Consider the following 26,582-nt stretch of genomic DNA (forward strand, 5'->3'; position numbering starts at 1 on the left):
CTCCGTCTTCCCGCGATCTGAGCCCGGGATGTGGGAGAGTCTGGGCTCCAGGCCAGCATTGAATGTGGCTGGTGAGACAGAGGTTGGGATTTAGATTTGCCTTATTGCCCTCCCTTTCCTTTCCTAGCCATACTACTTAGCCTCTCCCCACTACCCCCGTCCTCCCAAGTTTGGAAACCTGCTGAGGTGGGGATTGGATTTAACAGGCTGCGAGGTCCCAGGGCTTCTGCCCCACCCCCAGCTGGTGGTGACCGAGGCGGTTTCCCTGATCCTTAGCCAGTTGGCCTGCTCTTGCCACTCTCCTGGCAGCTCCGTTTCCATGTTCATATTAATCTAAGTCCCTGGGGTTAGGGAGAGCTGGCTGCTGAGGCATGGCGCCTTACTGACTTCCTATTTCCTATTACAGTGTTCACTCTGCCCCCCCCCCCCAACTGGGGGGGGGCGGGGAGCTTTCTGCAGGCACTTCCCCCCCATTCCTAGAGTGTCCTCCTGCAGAAGAGTACACAGGATGCAGGAGTTATGAGGAGTAGCATCGAAGGGGTTCTGAGGCAATGGAAACTGAGGCCTCCAGTGTTAACTGGCTAATTTTCCCTTGACTGTTGTGGGAGGAAGGATTGTGTGTCCTAGAGCAAGGGGCTGGGTCAAGCCCAGGCTTTTCCCTCCTGCACAGCCACCTCTGCCTGAGCAAGACAGGTCTGGCTGGTTAGTCTAGTCCTTATTGTGGGAGGGAAGCCAATGAGGACTCCATGTCTGTATGGCATCAGTGTCTTCCTCTGTATGGAGTAACTCTGTCTCCTAAGTCTCTACAGATTGACAGGGATCATGGAGAATGGGGCAGGGGGGACATCAGGAAAGAACCAGCCCCAACCTCTCTGACAGACATTTGGAGAGACAGTTAGGGACCTAGTCCTGTTGAAAGCAGGTACAAGCTGCCCTCGATGTGTGCTTATGAGTATGAGTGTATGCTTGTGCATTTGAGAATACATATGCAGAGTGTGTCTGTGTCTATCTGTCTGGATCTCCCATACTGTTTATGAATGGTAAGGATGTCTGGAACTAAATTTGGAAACGAAGGGTAAGACCAAGGGACAAAGGATATGGCCCCAGAGTTCACAAAGGGAGCAGGGATATAGAAATAGATTTGAAGGCAGATTCCAGGCTACTTGGAAGGAGGAGGAATATTTAGGTAGTTGTGGAGACTTTCTATTGTAGGGTTAGGGTGTGATGAAAGAGCCAGACACTATGATCCTGTGGGCCAGAAGCAAAAGTGATCAGCTGATAATTTCTTTTCCTCCAGGGCTGTGTTGGGGTGACAGGAGGCTGGGTGATCATCTGCAGAAATATAGAGACCTCCCTCTTCACAAAAAGGATGTCAGGGCCCCAGGGTGTTAGTGTGAGAACCCAGGTGTCCACCTTTGGCTCTCTCTTCTCAGCATCTGGCTTAGGGAGCTGCCAGCTTGTGTCTCCCCACTCCAAGTGCTGGGGTCAGGCCAGGCCAGCAGCTGGGCATGGCTTCCCCAGTTCCTGGGCAGGATGCCAGCTGGCTGAGTGAGGTTGGGAAGGCAGGAGGAGCCCTGGCGGCGACTGAAAGGACCTGCCACAGTCAGAGCCCATGACCTAGAGCCTGGTCCCTTGTTAGTAGGAGGGGAAAGAAGGGAGTGGTTTGGCTGCCCTTCCCTTCTGACCCTTGACCTCCCATTCAGAACCAGAGCATCCCAGAGTATTTGAAAGACTCTCTGTTTGAATCCAGTGAAGGGAGTCAAGGTTTGGAGGAGTTAATGCTGGAGTTCCCTGGAGACTGGGAAGTAGGAACCGAGGAAGTAAGGAAAGGTGAGGTCAAGGGATTGCATAGACCGGGAACCTAGAAGCTTAGGTTTTCTGGTACTCTCTGCTCCAAAGATAAGGATGACATTCGGCTGCTGCCTTCAGCGTTGGGTGTGAAGAAGAGAAAACGAGGACCCAAGAAGCAGAAGGAGAACAAACCAGGAAAACCCCGAAAACGCAAGAAGCTTGTAAGTGTTAAGGACTCCTGTCTCTCCAATAAAGCTCAGGAGACCCATTCCCAGAGACTTAAATTGTTTCTGGTCCTGACTTCATGCTGTGCCCTCCTTCCCCCCACTGGCCTGTATCTCATGTATCTGGGACCTTAACTAACATCAGTCACTACAACCTAGCGAAGAGCCTAGTTTTCTATGTGACTTGCCTTAGCAGCAGAAACAGTTGAAAGCATAGGCTCAGGATGTAGACTGCATGAATTTGGAGCCCAGTGGTCCTGTGTCTTCTTGGGCAATTTATTTAGCTCTCTGTGCCTCAGTTTCCTCATTTGTAAAAATAAAAAAAATGGATAAAAATAGTTATTGTCTCATAGGATTGTTGTGAAGATTAAAAGAGATAATATGTGTTATGTGCTAAGAACAGTTATGTGCTAAGAATGGTAGGGCTGAAGAAATGTTATTTTTATTTCTCTCCCTTAGGACAGCGAAGAGGAATTTGGCTCTGAGCGAGATGAGTACCGGGAGAAGTCAGAGAGTGGAGGCAGTGAATATGGAACTGGACCAGGTCGGAAGCGGAGACGGAAGCACCGTGAAAAAAAGGAGAAGAAGACAAAGCGGCGGAAAAAAGGGGAGGGAGATGGGGCACAAAAGGTGAGTAGAATCAGAGAGTAAGGGGGAAGAAATCAGTATTAAAGGTAAGATAGACGTGAGGAGGGAGAATCCCAAGGAGGGCTGTTTGCTAAGTGGAGAGGCTATAATGGGGGATGGGTGTGGATTGGGCTGGAAAATGGAACATGAAACAGAAAGCCCAGGGAAGCTGGTGGGTAGGTAGAGGAGCCATGTTGGGGGCCTAGGACAGGGCCTGGAGAGGAGAAGTACTCACCTAACTAAAGCCTGGTCTCTCCCAGCAGGTAGAACAGAAGTCATCAGCAACTCTGCTTCTGACCTGGGGCCTGGAGGACGTGGAACATGTGTTTTCTGAGGAGGATTACCATACACTTACCAACTACAAAGCCTTTAGCCAGTTCATGAGGTGCGGTAGGATTGAAGAGTCTTTGAGAGCAGACGCTTTTTATTTTGGGGAGGCCCTGGCCCTTCTGGAATCTGATAAAAGCTAAGAAACTGATCTCCAGAGACATTCACAACACATACACATAAAATTCCCCATGTAATTTTGGGGAATTCCTAAACTTCTAAGGATCCAAGGACCCCAGTCAGGAACCCATTAGTGGTGGGGGGGTGGTCATAATTCCAGCACTAAGTTAAAAAATGCTCTATTGGCAAAACATAGGACTGACAGCCCTTCTTGCCCCAAGAATTCCAGTTTTTCCTGCATGACTTCTCTCTAGAGTGCAGCCGAGAGATAGCATCAGCATTCCTCAATTTTCTTTGCTCAGTTACCAAGTCCTCTGCCCCTACCTTAGGCCCCAATAATAATGGAAGATGCATTGCTAGCAGCAGGAACTGAGCTTCTATGGCTCCCAAGTAAAGTAGAGAATAGCAGAGATGCCTTTTAAGGAGCACTTTAACATAGCAATTCAATGCTCCAGAGGCAGCCTACTGAGGTTCAGGTCTTGGTATCATCTTGGGCAAGTTACTTTTTTTTTAATCCTTCCCCTAGGATATTTATTCCATTGCTCTTCAGAGAGAGTGGAAGGGAGAGAGAGGGATAAACACTGATGTGAGAGAGACACATCAATTGGTTACCTCCTGCATGAGTGGGATCGAGCCTGCAACTGAGGTATATACCCTTGGTTGGAATCAAACCCGGGATCCTTCAGTCCATGGGCTGACGCTCTAACTACTGAGCCAAACCAGCTAGGTCGAGCAAGTTACTTCTTTAATCTTTGGTTTCACACCTATAAAACTGGGATATCATAGTATGTACCTCATAGGGGTCTTGTGGGGATTTGATGGGATAATGAAAGGAAAGCCCAGTACAGTCAGAGCCTGGCTCTTAGGGAGCGTTCAATACCTGGTAGCTGTCATTAGTACTATTGTCTCACCTACTTCACGGCTAAAGACAGTACTTTTGTCAGCACTATAGTTACCTGTGTCCCCACAAGAGCCTAATGCCCCACTGCAGAGCAGAGCAGCACAGCATGGCCCATCAGACTCCACCTAATGGAATCCTTAATCAGGGCTCATGGAACTTGTTAGAAAATGCAGAGAATCATAGCAACTCATAGTATTATTGTGAGGATGAAATAAAATGTATATGAAAGTATTTTATGAACTGTAAAGTAATTCAAAAGTAAAGCATTTTTTATTGATGTCATTTTTTATTTATCCTCTTTATCTTCTGTGTATTTAAATTTTATTTTGCTTTTTCTATTTCTTTTTTGAATACTTTTTCTGTTTTTTCAATCTTTTTTTCTTTTTTCAACTTTTTATTTATTTTCAAATTGATGTTATTCTTAATAGGACATACTTTCACCACTCAGGAATCCTAGCTTGCACATAGACTTAATTGATAAGGGGAAATGGCAGTATTCCCAGAACATCTGTGAAGGGTCTGAGTCTTCTGCTTCTGTGTTTACAGGCCCCTAATTGCTAAGAAGAATCCTAAGATCCCAATGTCTAAGATGATGACCATCCTTGGGGCCAAGTGGAGAGAGTTCAGTGCCAATAACCCCTTCAAGGGGTCAGCAGCAGCCGTGGCAGCAGCAGCGGCTGCAGCAGCCGCAGCTGTAGCTGAGCAGGTGTCAGCTGCTGTCTCCTCGGCCACCCCTATAGCACCTTCTGGATCCCCTGCCCTTCCACTCCCACCTGCTGCTGATATCCAGCCCCCACCCATCCGAAGAGCCAAAACCAAAGAGGGCAAAGGTGAGAAACCCTATTTTTTGAACAACTGTCACCCCAACCTCCAGACCACATGTTCTCAAATTATAGTCTAGAGTTCTTTTGTCTTCTCAGTCCCAATAGTTGCAGGAGAAATGTTTTCCAGGAAGGGGTCTCAGTGAAACCATAACCCACAGAGAGGAGTCCTGGGGCCCCTGTGACCTCTGTTCCAGGATGTCATGACCTCTGCTTTTTCTCCCTCATTGCCACGCCTCATTCAGGTCCAGGCCATAAGAGGCGGAGTAAGAGCCCCCGAGTGCCTGATGGACGCAAGAAGCTTCGAGGAAAGAAGATGGCACCACTCAAAATCAAACTAGGGCTTTTGGGTGGCAAGAGGAAGAAAGGCTCAGTGAGTAGCCCTTCCCTGTTCGCTGTACACCTGGCAGGGTGTTGAGGACTGTGGGGTCCAGACACGGGTCTATGAGGGAAGCTGGAGTGGGAGCCAGAGGCCTGGGGAGGGGACTGGGATCAAGTCAACCTCTCTGACAGCCATGGGGCTATGGGCAGTATGTTTTTCAGAGTGACGAGGGGCCTGAACCAGAGGCCGAGGAGTCAGACCTGGACAGTGGCAGTGTCCACAGTGCCTCAGGCCGGCCTGATGGCCCTGTCCGCACTAAGAAACTAAAGAGAGGCCGGCCAGGAAGGAAGAAGAAGAAGGGTAAGGGGTGTTAGCTGTGTGTGATCCTGCCAGTTTGCTTTCCTTTCATTCCTTCGTTGTCTTTCTTATTTTCAATTTTGACTTCTTTATTCAATCCTTCTCTCTCTCCCCTCCCCCAATCCCTCTTTCTTTCTCTGTATTCCTTTGCCTCCACTGGGGTATATGACAGTCCTGGGCTGTCCTACAGTGGCCGGGGAGGAGGAGGTTGATGGCTACGAGACGGATCACCAGGATTACTGTGAGGTGTGCCAGCAGGGTGGGGAAATTATTCTGTGCGACACCTGCCCTCGTGCCTACCACCTCGTCTGCCTTGATCCTGAGCTTGACCGGGCTCCTGAGGGCAAATGGAGCTGCCCCCACTGTGTGAGTACCTGGTGTCAGCATCTTTTGGCCCTCAGGGACCCACCCATCTATTTCCTCCATGGTTTCAGTTGTCCTCTTCCTATGCCCAGATGCCTGGGCTTCTCAGTAACATGTTTAAGTGACCAGGATTCTAGTTTGTTTCTCTTCCCATCCCTTTGCCCCCAAATCCACATTTTTAGGAACTGAGGTGTCCTGTTTCTTTGTTCCCACCAATTTTCCAGGCACTTCTCGGATTTAGGTGTCCTGTCCTTGCCTCTATCTTCCAATCTTACTCCTGTTTCCTTTCTTCTGTCTGTCTCTGTGTCTGTCCTTGGCCTCCCAGGAGAAGGAGGGGGTACAATGGGAGGCCAAGGAGGAGGAGGAGGAATATGAAGAGGAGGGAGAGGAAGAAGGGGAGAAGGAGGAAGAAGACGATCACATGGAATACTGCCGTGTGTGCAAGGATGGTGGGGAGCTCTTGTGCTGTGACGCTTGCATCTCCTCCTACCACATTCATTGTCTAAACCCACCCCTGCCTGACATCCCCAACGGTGAATGGCTATGTCCCCGATGCACAGTGAGTGTACCCATCTCTCAGTGTTTACTGTCAGCCCCAACTCCTTTCCCATTTCTGGGTCCCAAATGTTTAACTCTTTCTCTGCTCTCCCCTACACTTAGCCTTTGATTCTCTTGTGGGACCCCTCTCCTCCTACTCTAATGATGGGCTCTTTCTGCCTCTTTCATTCCTCCTCCTTGTGTGTGTCCATCCCAAAGTGCCCCGTGCTGAAAGGCCGTGTGCAGAAGATACTGCATTGGCGGTGGGGGGAACCACCCGTGGCAATGCCAGCCCCTCAGGCAGATGGGAATCCAGATGCCCCACCACCTCGTCCTCTTCAAGGCAGATCAGAGCGAGAGTTCTTTGTCAAGTGGGTAGGACTATCCTACTGGCACTGTTCCTGGGCCAAGGAGCTTCAGGTACAAGGACCTTTCCTTTCCCTCTGTCCTGTGACCCCATTTGCTGCCATTCTCGCTCTCTCTCACCCCACTCTTTTCTGTTCTTCCATATATACAGACTTTGCTTTCCCTCATTTCAGGCCTTAGGCCCTCACACCATACCTCCTTCCTTAGTGTGCATGTATGTTGCTCTTGGTCTCTAGCCTTTTCTTAGTCTTTGTTAGATTTCTTCCCTTAGATATAACATAGTCTTCCTTAATTCCATCTCTTTATCTATCTTTAGCCGTATTTTACCTATATTCTCAATCTTAATAAACCTATTCCCTGCCTCCTTTTGCTTATTACATCCCCACACACGTCCTGACTCTGTTCTGTTTCATTGTATTCTCCTGCTTTGGCCTTAATTTATTATGTGTCTCATCTCACCTCTTTCATAGCTCCCTTTTCCATGCCACTTCCCCTGGTGGCTTCTTCCCTCTTCCCTTTGTTTTCTGTGGATGGTGGGATTATCTCTTCTCCCTTCCTCTGTGCCCCATCAGCTGGAAATCTTCCACTTGGTAATGTACCGAAACTACCAACGGAAGAATGACATGGATGAGCCCCCACCCCTGGACTATGGCTCTGGTGAGGATGATGGGAAGAGTGACAAGCGCAAGGTGAAAGATCCACACTATGCCGAGATGGAGGAGAAATACTATCGTTTTGGCATTAAGCCAGAGTGGATGACCGTCCACCGTATCATCAACCACAGGTGAATTCTTGGTCCATGGGAAGGCCTTGGTCCTGGCATATGCCACTCTTCTTGTTGAAGTTATGGCCACATGTTAGTATTTGTTAATTAACCAGATAAGTGATATATCTGAAAAACTCCTGCTGCAGCCCTAGCACTTCTGACCTTGTTTCCTCAATGGAAATGAGAGGCACCAGGAGGAAAGTCCAACCCAGCACTGACTTTTTTGCCATTGCTTCCTTTAACCTCTAATAGCATAAGAAATGATATGTGAATCTGGGGATCAGGGCATGAAAGCAAAACATGAAAAATATGATTCATTCAGACCAGTGTTTCTAGTATTTCTTTCTTCACAGTGCTTATTACTGCCTAATGTTATAGTATATATTTATGTTTTCCATTTCATTGCTGCCTTCAGTAGAATATGAGCTCCATAAGGATAGGGTCATTTGTTCTGTTCACTCCTGAATCACCAGTGCCTGACATATAGTAGATACTTAATAAATGCTGATTGGATGAACAAATGATGTTGAAGCCCAGGGGTATTCTTTGATAACTGATTTTTAGGAAGCCATCCTGAAAAAGTTAAGGTAGTATTTCAGCCATTCTAAACTCCCTTCTGGTGGCCAATGTTGAGAATTAGATGACAAATTATGTGTGTTTGCTGATAATTGTGTTTACGATGACTTTTTCCTAGTTGTGATCCATATTATTCTTCTCCTCCTTTCCCACAGTGTGGATAAAAAGGGGAATTACCACTATCTTGTAAAATGGAGAGACTTGCCATATGACCAGTCCACATGGGAGGAAGATGAAATGAATATCCCCGAATATGAAGACCATAAGCAAAGCTACTGGAGACACCGGTGAGGGAGCCATGTCGTGAGTTAGAGGGAGCCTGAGAATAGGGGCATGAAAGCTAAACCTTCAGCATAAAATGAGGTATAGTAGGGATAGACCCAATCCAGAATTTAAGACATTGGGTGCCTGGGCTAAATGAGGTATAGTAGGGATAGACCCAATCCAGAATTTAAGACATTGGGTTGTTTGGGGTGGGATTGGTGAAGAGGCAATGTGGGGAACAGAAATAAGATTTAGCCTGAGTAAAGGGAAAGAGGATGCTCAAGAATTAAGAGTGTTAACTATAGAGGTGAAATCCAAGGGTGAGGGTAAAAAGCCTGAGAGAAAGGAAGTGGGAGAAAATGTAGGTTATGGGAAGTAAGAGATAGGTCTGGAATGGGTTCAGAAGAGAGGAGGTTCCAAGGATCAGGCCTCACTCAGGATCCACTCTTTCCCCAGAGAACTAATTATGGGGGAGGACCCCGCCCAGCCCCGAAAGTATAAGAAGAAGAAGAAGGAGCTGCAGGGTGATGGGCCTCCTAATTCTCCTACTAACGATGTAAGTCCTCTCCCTTTGCCTTTCTCCCATTTCTGGAGCCATAGTGATTGAATATTTCCAGGGGCTACTGGTAGAACTTCCCAGAGTTTCAACAACTTCTTTGAATAGTAGCTCTTCTTTCAATATTCAGTCTTGCCCCAGGAGTGGCTAGGAATTTTGGCATAAGAGCAAGAGAGCCACTGGAAATAGCAGCACATAGAACTCTTCCACCAGTTTCCTTCCCCACAGTGCTGCTGGGTGTTGTTTTAAGGAATGGGGGGGAGGGACTAAAGATTAGAACTTTTCATGAGCTCAGGCTATGGTAGAGGGAATTGTAATCCAACTTGGTATCAGTGCCAGGGAGGAACGGGGAGGAAGAGACCAAGACCAGAAGAACGAACAGCTGACAGTTCCCTTGAGCTTTTTGACTTCTTGACTCTGCAGCCTACAGTGAAATATGAGACTCAGCCACGGTTTATCACAGCCACCGGAGGCACACTGCACATGTATCAGCTGGAAGGGTTGAATTGGCTACGCTTCTCATGGGCCCAGGGCACTGACACCATTCTGGCTGATGAGATGGGGCTGGGCAAGACCATACAAACCATTGTCTTCCTTTACTCACTCTATAAGGAGGTACTGGATTCTAGTGCCCCTTAGGGGGATGGCCAGGCTGAGGCTTAGCCTGGCCTGGGGAATGGGGGAGTGGAAGAGGGCAAAGGATTGGGGGAAGGGTGTAGCAGGCAGAGGATGGGAGTTAACAATCTAGACTAATGGTTGCCCTTGCCCTCTACTGCCAGGGCCACACAAAGGGTCCCTTCCTGGTGAGTGCCCCACTCTCTACCATCATTAACTGGGAGCGGGAGTTCCAGATGTGGGCACCTAAATTCTATGTGGTGACATACACGGGTGACAAGGACAGCCGGGCCATCATTCGTGAGAATGAGTTTTCCTTTGAAGACAATGCCATCAAAGGTGGCAAGAAAGCTTTTAAGATGAAGGTAAGCCCCTCTGCCTCATATCATCTTAAGACCCTCAAACCTGTCATTTCTTTGCTCCAGCCAGGATTTCAGTTCCTTTATTCCTCACTCAGCTTTCTTCCTCCCTTACTCACCCTCACCCCTCTGTATTCCATCCCTAGAGATGTAGTAGACACTCCCAGGGGTGTACATGGATCTGTCCATATTGGACATGTGGTGAAAGTTTGGCAGCTATATTCAGTAATCCCTGCATGGACTCAAAGCTGGAGGATAGGATAACTGACTCCCTTTGGGAACCATGGTCAGGACAGGGTGTCTTGGTAGAAAATGGGGATGGAGGTCTAGGTGCTTGGGTGTTGGGTGGCAGCCGAATGGACAATGTTGTGTTGGCAGAGGGAGGCACAGGTGAAGTTCCATGTTCTCCTGACATCGTATGAGCTCATCACCATTGATCAGGCAGCACTTGGCTCCATCCGCTGGGCCTGCCTCGTGGTGGATGAGGCCCATCGGCTCAAAAACAACCAGTCCAAGGTGAGTGAGATACTCAGACCTCAGAAACTTAAAGTTGTGGGTGCTTATTTGCCTTAGTCCTAAAATATTAAGTACCAGGGACTTTTCTGCAGTCCAGGAGGCAAGATGCCTGGGATCCTCTGGGGAGAAGTCCAGGTTGGAAGAGGGTGAGGACTAGGGATTTGGGGTCTCTGATCCTGAAGGAAATGGAAGCTGGAGGCAGGAAAAGGTCGATCCTGTGAGCCAACCACTTGCCGCTGATGAGCCCTTTCTCCTGTCTTTCTTTGCCCCATTTTCTAGTTTTTCAGGGTCCTCAATGGCTACAAGATAGATCATAAGTTACTGCTAACAGGGACTCCATTGCAAAATAATCTGGAGGAGCTTTTCCATCTGCTGAACTTCCTGACCCCAGAAAGATTTAAGTAAGTAGCTACTTAGGGTAGTCTGCAGAAATGAGAGGTGGAGGGGCTAAGACAAGTGGGTGGAGGATTCATCTAAAGTAAAGAATAGAGCCTGAGGTCAGAGGCTAACAACCTAACTGCTCTTCATTTTCTTATCTCCTTCTGGCTACTAGCAACCTGGAGGGCTTCCTGGAGGAGTTTGCAGACATATCCAAAGAAGACCAGATTAAAAAACTGCATGATTTGCTGGGGCCACATATGCTGCGGAGGCTCAAGGCTGATGTCTTTAAGAACATGCCAGCTAAGACAGAGCTCATTGTTCGAGTGGAGCTGAGTCCCATGCAGAAGTGAGATATAAGACGGGTTACCTGGACTAGGGGTTGGGGATTTCTTGTCAGCTTTCCAAGAATTGGTGTTCAGGCACAACATCATAATCATTTTCTTTATTATGTCTCTTCTCTACCCCTACCCCGGTCTTTAGGAAATACTACAAGTATATCCTGACTCGAAATTTTGAGGCCTTGAATTCACGAGGTGGTGGGAACCAAGTGTCACTTCTTAATATCATGATGGATCTTAAGAAGTGCTGCAACCATCCATACCTCTTTCCTGTGGCTGCTATGGTAGATACAAGAGCTGGGAACTGAATAGTAACTACCTGGCTTTCTAACAGTGAGAGGTGTTGAGCACAGGGCTGAAGTTGGGCTGGGAGGCAAGGGACTGGATTTCCGAGAGGAGTAGGAATTTAAAAGTTGTGGAGGTTGGATTTAGGCTTCTGGCTTCCCTAGGCACAGTCAGAATATAGGGGTATGTTTCCTTACTCTCTCCTTTCTTTTTTTCAGGAGTCCCCAAAACTCCCCAGTGGGGCTTATGAGGGTGGGGCACTTATAAAGGCATCTGGGAAGCTCATGCTGCTGCAGAAGATGTTGAGGAAGCTAAAGGAGCAAGGACACAGAGTACTCATCTTCTCACAGGTGACCCAGCCCTGTAACTCATTCTCGCCATCAGACTAATCCCTTACCTCATTCCTGTGCCTGCCATGGTATGAGAGGTTAGATTACACCCTTAAGAGTTTCTGGTATAGCTAAGTTCCTCTTGGACTCTGATCCCTGTTCTTTGGAGGTTGTAGTCCAGCTTCTTTTAAGCCAGATAGAGAGAATGGGGGGAGAGTGAACCATCTGCCTCTTCAAGGAGGTCTCTGGGGACTGGTAACTATTTCTTAACCTTATTGGAGCAGGGAGGAGAGACAGACCTTTTGGAAATCTTATGAAAGTTATGAGTCCACTCTCCAGAAAAGCTGCACAATTATACAGTTGTGTACAGATTTTTAGGGGGTTCATAGATCTCTTTGAAAACTTTTCATGGGACTCAAGAGAAGAGCCTCTGCCTTAGCAAGAATTATCTGAAATCAAGAAATTATCTGAAATCAAGAGTGTGGAATGAGGGGGGAGTGGGAGAAGCAGCACCAGGGGAACCTAGGAGTGCAAGGGTACAACTCTAAGATTTGGGGTTGAGGGAGAATAAAGGGATAAAACAGCCAAGGCACACCACACTACTTTCTCATTCTGGACTCATTTCTTTTCCCTTGCTATATAGATGACCAAAATGTTAGACTTGCTAGAGGACTTCTTAGACTATGAAGGCTACAAGTATGAGCGCATCGATGGTGGCATCACTGGTGCCCTGAGGCAGGAGGCCATTGATAGATTCAATGGTAAGTGGGGAGATATCTTGGTTCTGCTGTGTGTGGGAGACATGAGAAACCTATGCCTAGGTCCCTGGGCTGGGAGGCGCTTGTCCTGGGAGGATATTAGCCACTTGGGATTTTGAGTTGGGGGCATGGTTGTTTATAGTCAGGGAACATCTAGGAGCAGGTAGGCTGAATTGCTGGTTATAAGAAAAGCCTTATCTCCTAATTCACACCTCCTAGCTCCTGGGGCACAACAATTCTGCTTTCTTCTGTCTACCCGAGCTGGGGGCTTGGGCATCAACCTAGCCACTGCAGATACTGTCATCATCTTCGATTCTGACTGGAACCCTCATAATGACATCCAGGTGGGAACTCGCCTTCTAGAGCTCTTGCACCATTTGGCAAGGAGACATGGGTTCACAGAGGAGGGTGTCACGTTCTGGGGTCAGAAATCTCTTGGGGGGCAGGTAGAAGACCCTTCCTTGCCAGCCTCCTTTCCTGAGCATGTGGGTGGTATCTCCTCTGCCACTCCCCTGGCCCATCCTCATTTTCTCCCACTCCTGCAGGCCTTTAGCCGCGCTCATAGAATCGGTCAGGCCAACAAAGTAATGATTTACCGGTTTGTGACTCGTGCATCAGTGGAAGAGCGAATCACACAAGTGGCCAAGAGAAAGATGATGCTGACACATCTGGTGGTGCGGCCTGGGCTGGGCTCCAAGGCGGGCTCCATGTCCAAACAGGAGCTGGATGACATCCTCAAATTTGGCACTGAAGAACTATTTAAGGATGAAAATGAGGGTGAGAACCTCTTTTGCAGCTTCCTGAAAACTGGCCCCTGCTCTCCTGTGAGCACTCCTCTTCTGAAACCCTTGAAGAAAAACTACTCTGTTCAGTCTGTGGAGGAAGGCCTCTTTCCTTACATGTAGAGTTGAAAACAACAAATTGCTACATTGGCTTCCAGGGAAAGGGCCTTCAGAGCTCCTGTGGAAGGGAAGAAAAGTAGAATGCTTTCTTTGATCTTTTCAAAGTTTTGCCTGAGATTCTGGTTGGAACTCAAGAGGCCCCTCTTGTTCCCTACCTCCACCAGGGGAGAACAAGGAGGAGGATAGCAGTGTGATTCACTATGACAACGAGGCCATCGCTCGGCTGTTGGACCGAAACCAGGATGCGACTGAAGACACTGATGTGCAGAACATGAATGAATATCTCAGTTCCTTCAAGGTGGCCCAATATGTGGTGCGGGAGGAAGACAAGGTGAGAAGCTGGGGCTAGGTGGGCATTGTCTGTCCCGGGCCAACCCTGAAGGGCACGTCCTTTACTGGACCTCGAAGTAGGAAGATCCCCTTTCTCTTGTTTTTTCATCTGGTATTTTACCTTAGTGCCCTGCAAAGAGCAATAGTGGACCACAGCCAGCTTCTTGGTCTGATGGGTCAAATTGGACTTTGGGGAGAGACGTAGGCACAGAAAGCACTGATACATATGAAAGGGTACCTCCTGAGTCAGAGTAGGAGCGATGCCGAGGGCACCAGAGGAGAGGTTTAGAAAAGGGAAATAATGAGGAGAAGCATATTGAAGGTAAGAGAAGGAAAATGAAAATGTGCAGTGTCCAGAGAATTTGCCCAGAGTTGACATCTAAGAAGCAGGAGGCGAAGGGACTGGGTGAGAGGGAGGCCACCAGCGTTCATTCTGCTGCTATTCAGATTGAGGAGATCGAACGAGAGATCATCAAGCAGGAGGAGAACGTGGATCCTGACTACTGGGAAAAGCTGCTGAGGCATCACTATGAGCAGCAACAGGAAGACCTAGCCCGAAATCTCGGCAAGGGCAAGCGGGTCCGCAAGCAAGTTAACTACAATGATGCTGCTCAAGAGGACCAAGGTGAGGACTGCCTCCTCCCCGCAAGGAACTGAGGAGTGCTGAGGAGAGGGGCCTGGAGGCTAGGGGGCATTTAGTAGGAAAGGGAGAATTCTAGAGGTCAGGGCCTTCCTTCCTAAAGGGGAAGGAGATTAGGAAGGATTAGTAGGAGCTACCCAGAGGCCAGGTGGATTTGCAGGCGATCTAAACTATTTGGTGAGCCCTGGCCAGTGTTGCTCAGTGGTTAGAGTGTAGCCCATACACTCGGTCAAGGGCACATACCTGGGTTGCAGGTTCGATCCCTGGCCCCGATTGGGGTGTGTGCAGGAGGCAGCCAATCGATGTGTCTCTCACATCAATGTTTCTCTCTCTCCCTCCCTTCCATTCTCTCTAAAAATCAATGGAAAAAAATCCTCTAGTGAGGATTAACCAAAAATCAGTAAATAAACTATTTGGTGGTTGTGGAGGGCACATGTCACACCCAGGAGTCCTTGTTTAGAGTGGGATCACAGGATTCAGGAGGTACTCAGAGACAAAGTTGCTGGTGGGTGAGCATGGTTCAGGATATAAGGCCCCGAAGTCAGACTGCGGGCCGGCATCCAGCATCCCCAGGAGACATCCAAGCAGAAAGGGCTTGTCCAGGGAGCCATTGCTGGCCACTGAGCCATTTTCCCTTGCAGATAACCAGTCAGAATATTCGGTGGGATCAGAGGAGGAAGATGAAGACTTCGACGAGCGTCCTGAAGGTGGTATCTGTTTTCCTGACTTTCTACCACGTCTCTTCCCATCTCACTTCCTTTAAGCCCACTGTTTTTATATAAATAAATGCCGTATTTTTTTGTAGAAAAAGTAAAGATTACAAATGAACTGAAAGGAAGAAATATCTCTAACCTCGCCATTGTTAAAATTTGCAGCACAGGTTTAGATGTGAAAGATCAAGAAAGGTTACATCATTTTACTTTCCCATCCGTAATCTTGCTTGCATCAAATATTTACTACTAATTTTTCAATATGACTTGATTCTTTTAGACCTACTGAGTTAGTAGTTCTGAAAGTGCTTGGAAGAAAATTAGAAGTGCCTCAGACATGACACAGGCCTTCCCTGAGTTCTGTATCTTGTGGGAATGGGGTGTTGGGAAGGACCGAGGGGTGGAAGAAGTGGTGGACCTGCTAACTGGGGTCACCCCTATCCAGGGCGTCGACAGTCAAAGAGGCAGCTCCGGAATGAAAAGGATAAGCCACTGCCTCCATTGCTGGCTCGAGTTGGGGGCAACATTGAGGTGAAAGCTGGGCCCAGGCCCCTAAGAGTTCCCTAAGGAGACAATGAAGGTTGGGGGTTGGAAATCAAGTCACTGAGGGGAGAGAGGACCAAGAAATGAGATGCCTGGACATCATCACCTAGTCCCTCCTCTCCCCTATCCTTAGGTGTTGGGATTCAACACCCGTCAGCGGAAGGCTTTTCTCAATGCTGTGATGCGCTGGGGGATGCCACCACAGGATGCCTTCACCACTCAGTGGCTGGTGCGAGACCTAAGGGGCAAGACTGAGAAGGAGTTCAAGTGAGTGTGGGTGATACGGGACAGAGTTGGATGAAAGGGTAAGAGCTTTGGGTGTTAACTTTCTTCCTCTTGGCCACCATATGATGTGATCTTACTCAGCTGATCATCATGCTCCCTGCCATACAACACTTCCTGGCTCGGTTTCCTGGGGGGTGGGCTTAGCCTGACCCACCTTCCCTCAGACGAGCTTAGAGTAGAGAGGCCAGGCTTCCTTCCCCATGGAAGAGGTGGCTAAGAAAGGAGCCTCACCCAGACTGTCCTCGCCTCACATTTACTTGGCCATAATAACGAGGCAGGGGAGCTGGTGGAAAGGATGAAGAGCTGACTGATGGGGCCTAGGAACAAAGTACCAAAGCCGAGGAGATAACGGAAGAACAAGGGGAGGGGCAGATGGGGGTTTAGGATTTGGAGATGCTCAGGGAGGACCCTGGAGGCGCCCAGGGAGTTTAGGGTTTAGGGGTTCTGTAATCCCTGTGCTTCTCTTTAGGCTCTTCTAACTCACCTTCCATCCCCATGCTCCTCAGGGCCTATGTGTCTTTGTTCATGCGCCATCTCTGTGAGCCTGGGGCAGACGGCTCTGAAACATTTGCTGACGGGGTCCCTCGGGAGGGCCTGAGTCGCCAGCAAGTGTTGACCCGCATTGGAGTCATGTCTCTCGTGAAGAAGAAGGTATCAGTCTTTCCCTCACCAAAAGAACCAAGCTGGCTGCCGGGGCCCTGTCCTTCTTCTGCCTTGCATCCCTGAGTTCCAGACTCAGGCCGGTTCGAGACGAGACAGAGGGGACTGGAGCTTCCTATGTGTCCATAACCTGAAGCCTATCCCTGTGTCTACGACTCCCCCTCTCCCCTCAGGTACAGGAGTTTGAGCACATCAATGGGCGCTGGTCGATGCCTGAGCTGATGCCTGACCCCAGTGCTGACTCTAAGCGGTCCTCCAGAGCCTCCTCTCCTACCAAAACGTCTCCCACCACCCCTGAGGCTTCTGTTACAAACAGTCCATGCACCTCTAAACCTGGTAATTGAGTCAGCATGGTGGGAGAGATGGAGATGAGGCCGGTTATCTGATGGGGCTAGACAGAGGGGTTGGAGTCAAAGGTGAGGAGCTTCTGCCTTTTCACTCTGCCTTCCCCCTGTAGCTACTCCAGCTCCAAGTGAGAAAGGAGATGGCATAAGGACACCACTTGAAAAGGATGAAGCTGAAAACCAGGAAGAGAAGCCAGAGAAGAATAGCAAAATTGGGGAGAAGATGGAGACAGAGGTGTGTGGCTACCTGGCTCCCCTGAGGAGAGGGAGTGGGGGGTCTTGGAGGCCAGGTGTCTGGGAGCCCTCCAGTTCATCTGGACTCATTGTTGCCTTCCAGGCTGATGTCCCCAGCCCAGCCCTATCACTTGGGGAACGGCTGGAGTCAAAGAAGATTCCTCTAGAGGATGAGGAGCCAGGGGTACCTGGAGAGATGGAGCCTGAACCTGGGTACCGGGGGGACAGAGAGAAGTCAGGTGGGTGTATGGGCTTAGGGGTAATGGGCTTAGAATTTGAGCATTCCCTCTTCTGGAGTCAGAGAATGAGGGTGACATCCTCCCTTCCTGTCCCTTATCCCCTCCCACAGCCACAGAGTCGACGCCAGGAGAGAGGGGGGAGGAGAAGCCGTTGGATGGACAGGAACACAGGGAGAGGCCGGAGGGGGAAACAGGGGATTTGGGCAAGAGAGGTAATGGGTGGAAGGACTGGACACTTGGGAGCCTGAGGGAATCGGGATGTGGAGTCTGAGGGACCAAATGCCTGGCACCTGGGTGGGTAGCTGTTCCAAGTTCCAGCAGAGTACAGGGAGTAGTCTTGGGACCTGGAAGGAGACTCCTGAGGTGTGAGCTTTGCCCCATCTGCCCTAGTAGAAGATGTTAAAGGGAGCCGGGAGCTTCGATCTGGGCCTCGAGATGAGCCACGATCCAATGGACGACGTGAGGAGAAGGCAGAGAAGCCACGGTTCATGTTCAATATTGCAGATGGTGGCTTTACAGGTGAGGGAGTGTTTCTTACACCTACTTTTCACTGGGATTTGCTCATCCTCGTGGGATTTCTCGTTTTGCCTGAGGCCTTTAATTCCAAGTAACTGCCAGTGAAATGGTGTGTGCTGTCTCTGCTTCTTGCCCTCAGTCCTCCTTAAGTGTACTCCTAACTCCAAAGTTGTCTTTAATCCTACCTTTATTCTTAATTCTAACTTGAACCTTGTTTGTAACTACTTTTATTCCTAACCCTACTCTAACCTTGACCTGTTCCTCATAGAGTCCTTAGTGTCCTCTACCACTATTCAGTTCCCTCATCTCTACCTGTTTGTTGGGCTGGATGTAGTTTGAAAATTCCTGATGCCTTATCTGTCTTCTACCCTCTTTTCAGAGCTTCACACACTGTGGCAGAATGAGGAACGGGCAGCTATTTCTTCGGGGAAACTCAATGAGATCTGGCACCGAAGACATGACTATTGGCTTCTGGCTGGGATTGTTCTGTATCCTTTGATACAAGTACAAGGAAAATGTTCTTACAACCTGGAAAGAGGGGAATTACAGAGAAGAGGAGTCCACACCCAGGGAAGGGGGCATAGTGCCACCCTTTGGGGAGATCAAGCCAAAAGGAAGAAATGTTCACAGCCAGCTCCTATCCCTGTTAAATTCCTTGATGGTTCTCTTCCTTCATTGGCAGCCATGGCTACGCACGGTGGCAGGACATCCAGAATGATGCTCAGTTTGCCATTATCAATGAGCCATTTAAAACTGAAGCCAATAAGGGGAACTTTCTGGAGATGAAAAATAAGTTTCTGGCCCGGAGATTCAAGGTGGGGACGAGGGACAAAAGGAACAATGTTGAAGAGGGGCTTGGGTCAGAGGTGGGCCCACATCTGGTTGGACTGCTGCTTAAGGCTAAAACTGGAGTGTAACCTTGTGTTTGGGACTGTGGTCTGGATCTGGGTTGGTGCTAGGTTCGGTATTGATGTGGAGCTGGGGGTGTCAGCAGTGAGGGCAGTGTGGTCTCCCGCCTTTCATCAGGCTCACCATCTGCTCACCCACTGCTGGCAGACACTGCACTAACTCCCTCTCTCCATGCCCTCAGCTCCTGGAGCAGGCGCTGGTGATTGAGGAGCAGCTTCGGCGGGCGGCCTACCTGAACCTATCACAGGAGCCGGCGCACCCCGCCATGGCCCTCCACGCCCGCTTCGCCGAGGCCGAGTGCCTGGCTGAGAGCCACCAGCACCTCTCCAAGGAGTCGCTGGCGGGGAACAAGCCGGCCAACGCCGTACTGCACAAGGGTAAGGGCCGCGGCGGCCCCGCGCGGGGGAGGGCCCACAACGCTGCGTAAGTCTTCACCCCGCACCCCTCAGAATCTTCCCACCCCTTTGACCCCTTTACCCTCTGAACCGCCCCCCTCTGACCTCTAACCTCACCCCTGACCCACCTGGTACCCCCTTGGCTTTTAGCCTCTAGGGTTTGGGCAGCCAACCCTCATCCATGCCTAATAGCATTCACATCAGTGCTTAAGAGAGAGACTCTCCCCAGGACTCCATGAGACTGTGCCACATCCCCTCCAAAGGGCAGAACTTCTTGCTAACCCACATGCCTGCCATACTTGCTAATAGCACCGTTTCTGGGGCCTTGGCCTGTGTGGAGTCCACAAAAATTCTTATCCCCAATCCCACAAATCACATTCCTCACATCTTATTCACTCCACGAGGTGGAAATTACCACCATCGCACCCTCTGACCCTTCCCCATGAAACTTCCCTTTGATCTTCAGCCCTTCCTTCCAAACCCTCTTACCTTGAAAATAAAATATTAAATTCCAAAGCCCTTTAACCACCTAATCCTATCTGATGTAGTGACTGACTCCTGGACCCGTTGATTCCTGTTCTAATTCCTAATGCTGACCCTCTAACCTCCCTCCCCCCTAACATATTAAAACCTTGATCCTTAAACCTCTGACACCACTTACCACCTCCCCATGCCTCCTATTTCCTCCCCAACATCCCCAACCCCAAACCTCACTCTTCCAGTATGGGATGTTCTGACAACTCCCCGCCCCCATGTCTTCCAATGTCCTCCCCTATCTCCCTCTTCTCCATATTCCCTTTTTTTCCTTTCTTCTCTCTCCATCTGTCTCTGTGATAATCTGGTTTCTGCCCCTTTACCTGACACTTACTCCCCCCTTCACTGAGTCACTCTCTTTTTCTGTGTACTTCTATCATTTTCATCTGGCTCTTTGACATCTGTGTCCTCTCGCTCTCTTTTTCTGACTTTATCTGTCCATCTGACTCCTCATCTCTTTTCCTGGCTCCATCTCTTCCTTTTCCTGTCTTTCTCTTGCCCTTCTTTCTCTGTGGCCTGGGCCCCAGTTCTGAACCAGCTGGAGGAGTTGCTGAGCGACATGAAGGCAGACGTGACCCGCCTGCCAGCCACACTGTCTCGAATACCCCCCATCGCAGCCCGCCTTCAGATGTCCGAGCGCAGTATCCTCAGCCGGCTGGCCAGCAAGGGCACGGAGCCTCACCCCACACCGGTAACCTCCTTTCCCTAACTCCAGTCTCCCTTTTGGTACTCCTGTACACATACATACTTACATTGAATCCTATACTATATGGAAAAATGATTTACTCTAGCGTACTCATCACCCTTGAGTCTCCCGTATATCATACCCCTCAGTAGTTCTGGAGTTTGACCCATAAGATTTTCCCTACAGCTTTTCTTTCCAACTGTGGACTAACTTGAGCTTCCTCTCTATTCCAGGTCTTTCCTCCGGGTCCCTACGCTACACCTCCGGGGTACGGGGCGGCCTTCAGCACCGCTCCCGTAGGGGCTCTGGCCGCCGCAGGCGCCAATTACAGCCAGATGCCTGCAGGGTCCTTCATCACAGGTTAGCTGACTTCCTCTCATTCCTCCTTTTCCAAGCTTTTCCCTGCTTAGCTACCTTTTTGCTGCTCCAGCCCATCTCATTTCCTTGGAAGTACCCAGAGTTTTATGGAATGGATTCTGGGGTTTGTTCTTCCCACCCCTTTCTCAGCTTCTCTTCCCTTGGTCAAAAACCTCATCCAGGGTTTCAGTGGTTCTGCAGCTTAGTACCTCTTACCTGAGCCTCCTCCATCTGGGCTACTTCAGGGAAAGAGAATATGAATGAAAAAGGGGTATAGTGAGAGTTGAAGCATATGTTCCACCATGTGGCACAAGGGGGAATCTCAGGGAGAGGCATTTGCCTTGGTCTTCCCACCCCTACCCTGGACAGTTGCAAGTGGCATGAGGTGACTTAGAAATGAGAATATACTATTGTCAGAAAGTGGTGTTTGGGAGTGAAGTAGGGATTTGACACTTCCTTATCCCCTTCTCCAATAGCCGCCACCAACGGCCCTCCAGTGCTGGTGAAGAAAGAGAAGGAAATGGTGGGGGCATTGGTGGCAGACGGGCTGGATCGGAAGGAGCCCCGAGCCGGGGAGGTGATCTGTATAGACGACTGACTGGATCCCAGGCCTGCCCGTCACCCAGGCCCCGTGCCCGAGGCCGACCCCCAGCTCAGGGTCTGGGGCCTGCTGCCAATCCTCCGCCTTCCCCACCCCTTGGGCCACCATTGGGCTAGGAGCCCCTTTGCCCCTCTTTACGACGCCTCTTTCCAAGAAGGGCCCTTTGTCGTTCTCCACTCCTGCACACCTTTCCCACCACGCTTTGAAGACTGTGCTGGTGAGAAGAGGTCTAGGTAGGAGATGGTTAGCAGGGTCTTCCAAGTACCTTTATCCCCCACTGCCAAACATACACAGCTTCCCGGTAAATGGTTGTGGGGAGGAAAGAGTTGGAGCTCCCCAGTCTTTATTCTTACAATATAAGCTCTCCATCTTGTGCAGAAGTGGGGGATTAGCATTACCTGGCCTTTAGAAACTTTGGTGGAGGAAAGGAGCTTTGAAGAGAGGAGGGGAACTTTAGATAGGGATGACAGCCCTGGGAGGGAGGAAGGGAAGAGGAGGGGTGGCTGCATGTTTCCTTCCCCTACCTCTCCTTAGAGTGTGGAGCAATTACAAGGGAGTCAATTGCTGTTCCACCTCAGAATAAAGGCGCCATTCACTGGCTTAGTTACCTCCTGCGTACTGGCATCTTGTGTTGGGCATCTTACCCCCTCCACAGGGACCAAGAACCACCCCTACAAAGAGAGTAAAGGTTGGGTGATACTCCCTCAAGCCAAAGAGGAGCTCCCCAATCTGTTCTAGGGACCCAGGTAACCTAGAAAGGGTGGGAGAGAACACAATGGGCCAGATGTTGGGAGAACCCCCAGCTCTGGGGCTCAGGTTCTTTGAGAACTTCTCCCCTTTCTCCTGAAGGCCTGAATACAGACTAAATTTGAGTGGATCAGGCAGGGGGCCTAGTCAGGGGACTACCTTGCTTTTAGGACCAGAGCAAAATAATGGAGAGCAGGCTGGGGATACATGGGCACATACACCCTCCTCCCCAGAAGGGGCTGAGGAGAGTCGCAGTTTGCATAGCGAACCTCCCCACTTCCTCTTCGCTGCCCCTTCAGTTTCTTGCTGCCCTTTCCCCAGTCTCTTCACACTCACTCCTGGTCTGTTCCAACCCCCTCTTCTGTATCAGGTTTATTGGTTGTACATATAAATTATACTTTCCTTTCTGTGTGCTCTGTTATTTTTGAGTGGGAGTTCTTTGACTGGGGGGAGGGATAAGGAAAGAAGTGTGTTACTTTCTGCTGTTTCATATTATCCATCTTTTTCTCTTTTTTAAAATCTCATGACTACCTTTTTCTCATTTTTATTTCTCGGATCATCAGTTGAAACTCTGAGGCTCTTTTTCCAACCCCAACCCTAATGTAATGAGCTCAGTTTAGAGATGGAGGGTGAGCAGCAGGATACCTACACAGGCCTCAGGTTGAGATTAGAGAGAGAGCAGGGATTACTAGACTGAAGTGTGTGAGGCGTTGCCTGCTAAGATTCAGAGCTGCCTACTACTATTCATCCTTTTGATCATCCTTTCCACCTTCAAGTTGCTTAGTTCCCACAAGTGTCAGTAGAGGTCACCAAAGCTCTACAGGTTCAGTTCCAAGTGTGCAGAAGTACTTTTTTGGGGGAGGGGGGGCAGGTCAGATCTCCACAGCTTGCTAAGTATTTGAATTGCTAGACACTTCCTTGACATGTATTGCTCATTACCAAGGCTGCTCAGAGGCTGAAAGAGGTCAGACACTTAGTTTTTGAGTGTTAAAAAATGAAAGATAAATCCAACAAACATTTATTGAGTACATACTATACATTAACACTGTTGTTGCCCTGGAGATACAACAGTCACAAGTCAGTCGTTGCTCTCATGAAGCTTACTCTACTGGGGGACACCAACAAAACACATACTATCTGAAAATAAAAGCAGTGAACATAAAACGGCATTATGTTTTCTGAGGGAAGGGGCAACACCAGGTAGAATGCTAAGAAAGGCCTCCCAAAAAAGGGAACATTTAAGCTGAGACAAGAAAAAAAGCTAAAATACGGTTACAAAAATTGAGGTTTATACTTAAGTTCACATTTTAACTCAGGAAAATGCAACTATGCACATGAAGAATATAGATTTCCTCAGCAACAGACTCACTTTAGAACCTTCAATAAAATCGTAATTTATTAAATACCATTTGTGTTCTAAATATTTCACCCATAAATGGTAACATCCTAGAGCATCTAGGACTTGGACTGATGCTTAAATTTTTATGTCCACACAGATCAGCTGGGATTCTTGTTAAAATGCAGGTACTGATTCAGTAAGTCTGAAGTGAAATCCTGAGATTTTGCACTTCCAACAAGCCCCCATTGACTGTAATATACTGATGGGGTTTTAAAACAATTCATGGCATACAGTAGAACTCCAATTATGGGACACAAGATTAAAATTATATGATGAGCATCTTTTTTCAGTAGTGACAGTGTTTCCCTATTACTGTAAAAACATATCAAAAGTTTAAAACTTGATGCCTTTACTGAATGTCTCTCCCTTCCATCCTTGAGTAGGCCCTAATTAGGTGCCTCAGATTACTGTTCTTTGGACCTTCTGATACCTAACAGGTTGAAGGGAGATTCTGAAATGAAGCAAGGCAGAAAGCATCTTGATAATTTTAGGAATACAGTACTGGGAGCAGGAAAGTGGGGAAACAGCAGGCATACCAGCATGGGGAAGGGGGGCGGTGGGGCAAACAGCTTATTTTTCTCAATTCTCCTATGTGGTGGAGAAATGAGATTAACATGACATGAAAATCAGCCTCTTTCCTGTTCCATCTTTTTGAAATTTTTAAACCATTGACACAATTGCTAAAATGGGACTTGTTGCTCCCACACACCAGAGCTGCCCTGGATGAAAGCCAAGTCACAGCTAAGGAAACAATCTGTCGTCTTCCCACGGGAACACAGACTTTGTTTTTATCATTCCTGGGCCACTCTATCCTGAGTGTGTAAGGCTGGCACAGTCAGCAAATGGGGGCGATTCGTCTAGGAGCCTCCCCAGCTCAGCATCAACACCTCCCAGGGCGTTCCCTCCTGCCCTAGGCTCCACTTCCTCATCAGTGCCAATACTGGGATGGGAAAGGGGGTAGCCTTGGCATCAACCGCTTGAACTACAGCACGCCCTGAGAGTGCAGCTCCCACCTTCCTTCTGCCTCAGCTTCTAGGGCCCCGTGGTTACAGCGTGCAGCGAGTCATACGGGCAAAGTCCTTGATCTCCGGACAGTACAGAACTAGGGGAAAGAAGAAGGGTTAGTGGCAGCGGGAAGAGGCAGTCTAATCCTGGGCTTTCTCCCCGCCTTCCCACCCCCGCAGTCTCCCGGGATGGCCCCTCACCGTTGCTAGGCAGCGGGCGCCGCCAGCGGCGCGCGGGTGACAGCAACCTGTCCCAGAGCCGTCGGAACGCGCGCCACCCCGCGCTCCTTGACCCCGACCCTTTGTCGCTCTCCTCTTCCTCATCGTCGGCTTTCCGGTAGGCCTCATCACCTTCCCTGACCGGGCTACCAGCCTCATCAGGCTCACGTTCGGCGCGCGCTTTTTCCTCCAACCGCGACCACAAGTCCGGGTCCACAGCGACCTCCGTGATCCCACCGCGCGGGAGCGGGGTGGCGGCGCGGCAGAAGGGGCACGTGACGATGCGGCGCAAGCGCACCACGCGCGCGGCCGCTCCGCCGCGGTCGCCGCGCGCCGCCAACTCGCGCAGGCAGGCGGTGCAGAGCGTGTGGCCGCAGCGGGCGCGTGCCGTTCCGGGCAAGCGGCGCGGCGCGCGGCCCCCGAGGTTGAAGGGCCGGTAGCAGATGTCGCAGTCCAGCTCTCCCAGCTCCGGAAGAGACGGCACCTTCGCCAGGAGCTGCATGGTGCCCGCCGCAGACTCGAACGCGGCCAACGCTGTCCGCAGAACAAACTGCTGCTCCCTGGGACCCGGGTCGGGTCTTGGGGCGGGCGCCGCGGCCTCTCGCCCCTTTTAATAATGAGACCCCGCCCCTCGAGTCGTCACGCAGTGGTCAGGCCGCTCCCTGCGGCGGCACGCGTGGGGGCGGTGGAAGCCGAAGGCCGGGAATGTCAACACTGGCTGAGCTGGGGGGGAGGGGGGTAGGAGGCCCTGGTAGTGCCAGGACTGCAGCGATCAGAGGCACACAGCCCTCTACTCCCTCCACCCATTCCTTCATCCCTCAGCACAAAGCCCGCGCTCCTCCATTATATGGAGGTGCAAATCCCCGGTCCCCTTCCTGTGCCCCACCTCAGCCACCGGCACAGATCTTTACAGTCCCTTGGACCTGTTCGTTCAGTTGGTCACACAGCCCCATCCAAACTTCCTCAGCCAGTGACAGTGCCCATTCTGCCAAGTCTTTCGTGGGCTCCTGCGTGTTTGAATGGACGCTGCCTGGCAGTAACTCTCATTCTGCCCACAACTCTGCTTAGTATATATGACCCCCACCCCTCTGCCCCGTGTTTTTGTAAGGCTGGCTTCCCAAATTTCCTTCTCAAACTGCTCAACTACCAACTGACATCTCAGCCTTAGGTGGGACTTATAGATTTCAGGACCATGGCCTTAGGAATCCTGGGAATCCTTTCCTTCCGGAGTAGCCAGGCCTGGACACCCACACACAATGATGGCCCCAGCAAAGCAGCCCAGAATGAGTTCTGACTCAGGGGTCTGACTTCCCTCACAGGTAAACAGGACATAATACTCACAGCCCACATTCCCTCGTGGTGCCACACCCATCCCCAGCTGCCTCCTCACCCTCCTCTCCTGGACCTGCAATCCAGGTTCTGGTGTGGGGGTTAATATATAGATCCAGCTGGCTTAAGTTCATATCCCAGCCACCACCATTTACTAGTTGTGACACTGAGCAAGTTACTTAACTTCTCTGGGCCTTGGTTTCCTCCTCTGTAAAATGTGGATAATAATAGGATTGAATGAGCTTAGAACGGTGCCTGGCACAAAGTAAACACCACATATTAGCTATAATTATCCTGTGCCCCCAGCCTATGTTGTATTCATTTTAACTTCTCACTACACAGCATTATCAACCCCCATCTCTCTTGGTCAATACGAGATGGGCTTCTCTACTAGACCCATGGCATTTAACTGGCAGAATAGGCAATGTAGAGTTGGTTTTGCTTTTTAACTAGTTTGTTAAAACCTTAGAGGGTAATCTTGGTGAGGAGGTATACTATACC

At 49.7% G+C, this 26,582-nt stretch overlaps 2 protein-coding genes across 18 annotated transcripts in view; one reads left to right on the forward strand and one right to left on the reverse strand.

The window, feature by feature from the left end:
* Positions 1-22,537, forward strand: part of CHD3 (chromodomain helicase DNA binding protein 3) — a 25,538-nt gene extending 3,001 nt beyond the window's left edge. Inside the window, exons 1-40 of one of the 17 annotated variants that reach the window (XM_081161659.1) lie at positions 14-71; positions 1,900-2,012; positions 2,475-2,645; positions 2,903-3,027; positions 4,537-4,820; positions 5,057-5,184; positions 5,343-5,493; positions 5,663-5,856; positions 6,179-6,412; positions 6,610-6,810; positions 7,329-7,540; positions 8,254-8,385; positions 8,819-8,918; positions 9,342-9,533; positions 9,698-9,898; positions 10,271-10,408; positions 10,688-10,809; positions 10,962-11,135; positions 11,270-11,411; positions 11,631-11,762; positions 12,385-12,502; positions 12,719-12,843; positions 13,045-13,276; positions 13,566-13,732; positions 14,179-14,356; positions 15,013-15,078; positions 15,527-15,612; positions 15,758-15,891; positions 16,416-16,560; positions 16,743-16,905; positions 17,027-17,148; positions 17,251-17,386; positions 17,497-17,598; positions 17,777-17,905; positions 18,282-18,390; positions 18,585-18,717; positions 18,993-19,234; positions 20,268-20,431; positions 20,659-20,785; positions 21,259-22,537. In XM_081161659.1, coding sequence (XP_081017785.1) covers positions 29-71; positions 1,900-2,012; positions 2,475-2,645; positions 2,903-3,027; positions 4,537-4,820; positions 5,057-5,184; positions 5,343-5,493; positions 5,663-5,856; positions 6,179-6,412; positions 6,610-6,810; positions 7,329-7,540; positions 8,254-8,385; positions 8,819-8,918; positions 9,342-9,533; positions 9,698-9,898; positions 10,271-10,408; positions 10,688-10,809; positions 10,962-11,135; positions 11,270-11,411; positions 11,631-11,762; positions 12,385-12,502; positions 12,719-12,843; positions 13,045-13,276; positions 13,566-13,732; positions 14,179-14,356; positions 15,013-15,078; positions 15,527-15,612; positions 15,758-15,891; positions 16,416-16,560; positions 16,743-16,905; positions 17,027-17,148; positions 17,251-17,386; positions 17,497-17,598; positions 17,777-17,905; positions 18,282-18,390; positions 18,585-18,717; positions 18,993-19,234; positions 20,268-20,431; positions 20,659-20,785; positions 21,259-21,499 — 6,108 coding nt within the window. In that variant the 5' untranslated portion in view covers positions 14-28 and the 3' untranslated portion in view covers positions 21,500-22,537. Of the gene's footprint in view, positions 1-13; positions 72-1,899; positions 2,013-2,474; positions 2,646-2,902; positions 3,028-4,536; positions 4,821-5,056; positions 5,185-5,342; positions 5,494-5,662; positions 5,857-6,178; positions 6,413-6,609; positions 6,811-7,328; positions 7,541-8,253; positions 8,386-8,818; positions 8,919-9,341; positions 9,534-9,697; positions 9,899-10,270; positions 10,409-10,687; positions 10,810-10,961; positions 11,136-11,269; positions 11,412-11,630; positions 11,763-12,384; positions 12,503-12,718; positions 12,844-13,044; positions 13,277-13,565; positions 13,733-14,178; positions 14,357-15,012; positions 15,079-15,526; positions 15,613-15,757; positions 15,892-16,415; positions 16,561-16,742; positions 16,906-17,026; positions 17,149-17,250; positions 17,387-17,496; positions 17,599-17,776; positions 17,906-18,281; positions 18,391-18,584; positions 18,718-18,992; positions 19,235-20,267; positions 20,432-20,658; positions 20,786-21,258 lie in introns of those variants that run through there. The other 16 variants (XM_081161643.1, XM_081161646.1, XM_081161657.1 and 13 more) reach the window with 16 other exon arrangements.
* Positions 22,538-23,181: 644 nt separating this feature from the next.
* Positions 23,182-25,316, reverse strand: RNF227 (ring finger protein 227). Its single transcript, XM_081162526.1, has 3 exons — positions 24,735-25,316; positions 24,543-24,631; positions 23,182-23,267 (listed from the first exon to the last, which is right to left on the reverse strand). The coding sequence occupies exons 1-2, from the start codon at positions 25,252-25,254 to the stop codon at positions 24,576-24,578; spliced, it is 576 nt and encodes a 191-aa protein (XP_081018652.1). The 5' UTR covers positions 25,255-25,316; the 3' UTR covers positions 23,182-23,267; positions 24,543-24,575.
* Positions 25,317-26,582: the final 1,266 nt, after the last annotated feature.

Source organism: Miniopterus schreibersii (assembly GCF_964146895.1).
Source record: "Miniopterus schreibersii genome assembly, chromosome: 16".
Classification (NCBI taxonomy): Eukaryota; Metazoa; Chordata; class Mammalia; order Chiroptera; family Miniopteridae; genus Miniopterus; species Miniopterus schreibersii.

What these genes read in the sequence shown, in the direction of transcription:
- RNF227 (XM_081162526.1), bottom strand. Translation starts at nt 25,254, where the DNA reads ATGCAGCTCCTGGCGAAGGTGCCGTCTCTTCCGGAGCTGGGAGAGCTG. An exon ending in GCGCCCGCTGCCTAGCAACG is followed by an intron (nt 24,632 to 24,734) that starts GTGAGGGGCCAT and finishes TCTTTCCCCTAG; the next exon opens with TTCTGTACTGTCCGGAGATC.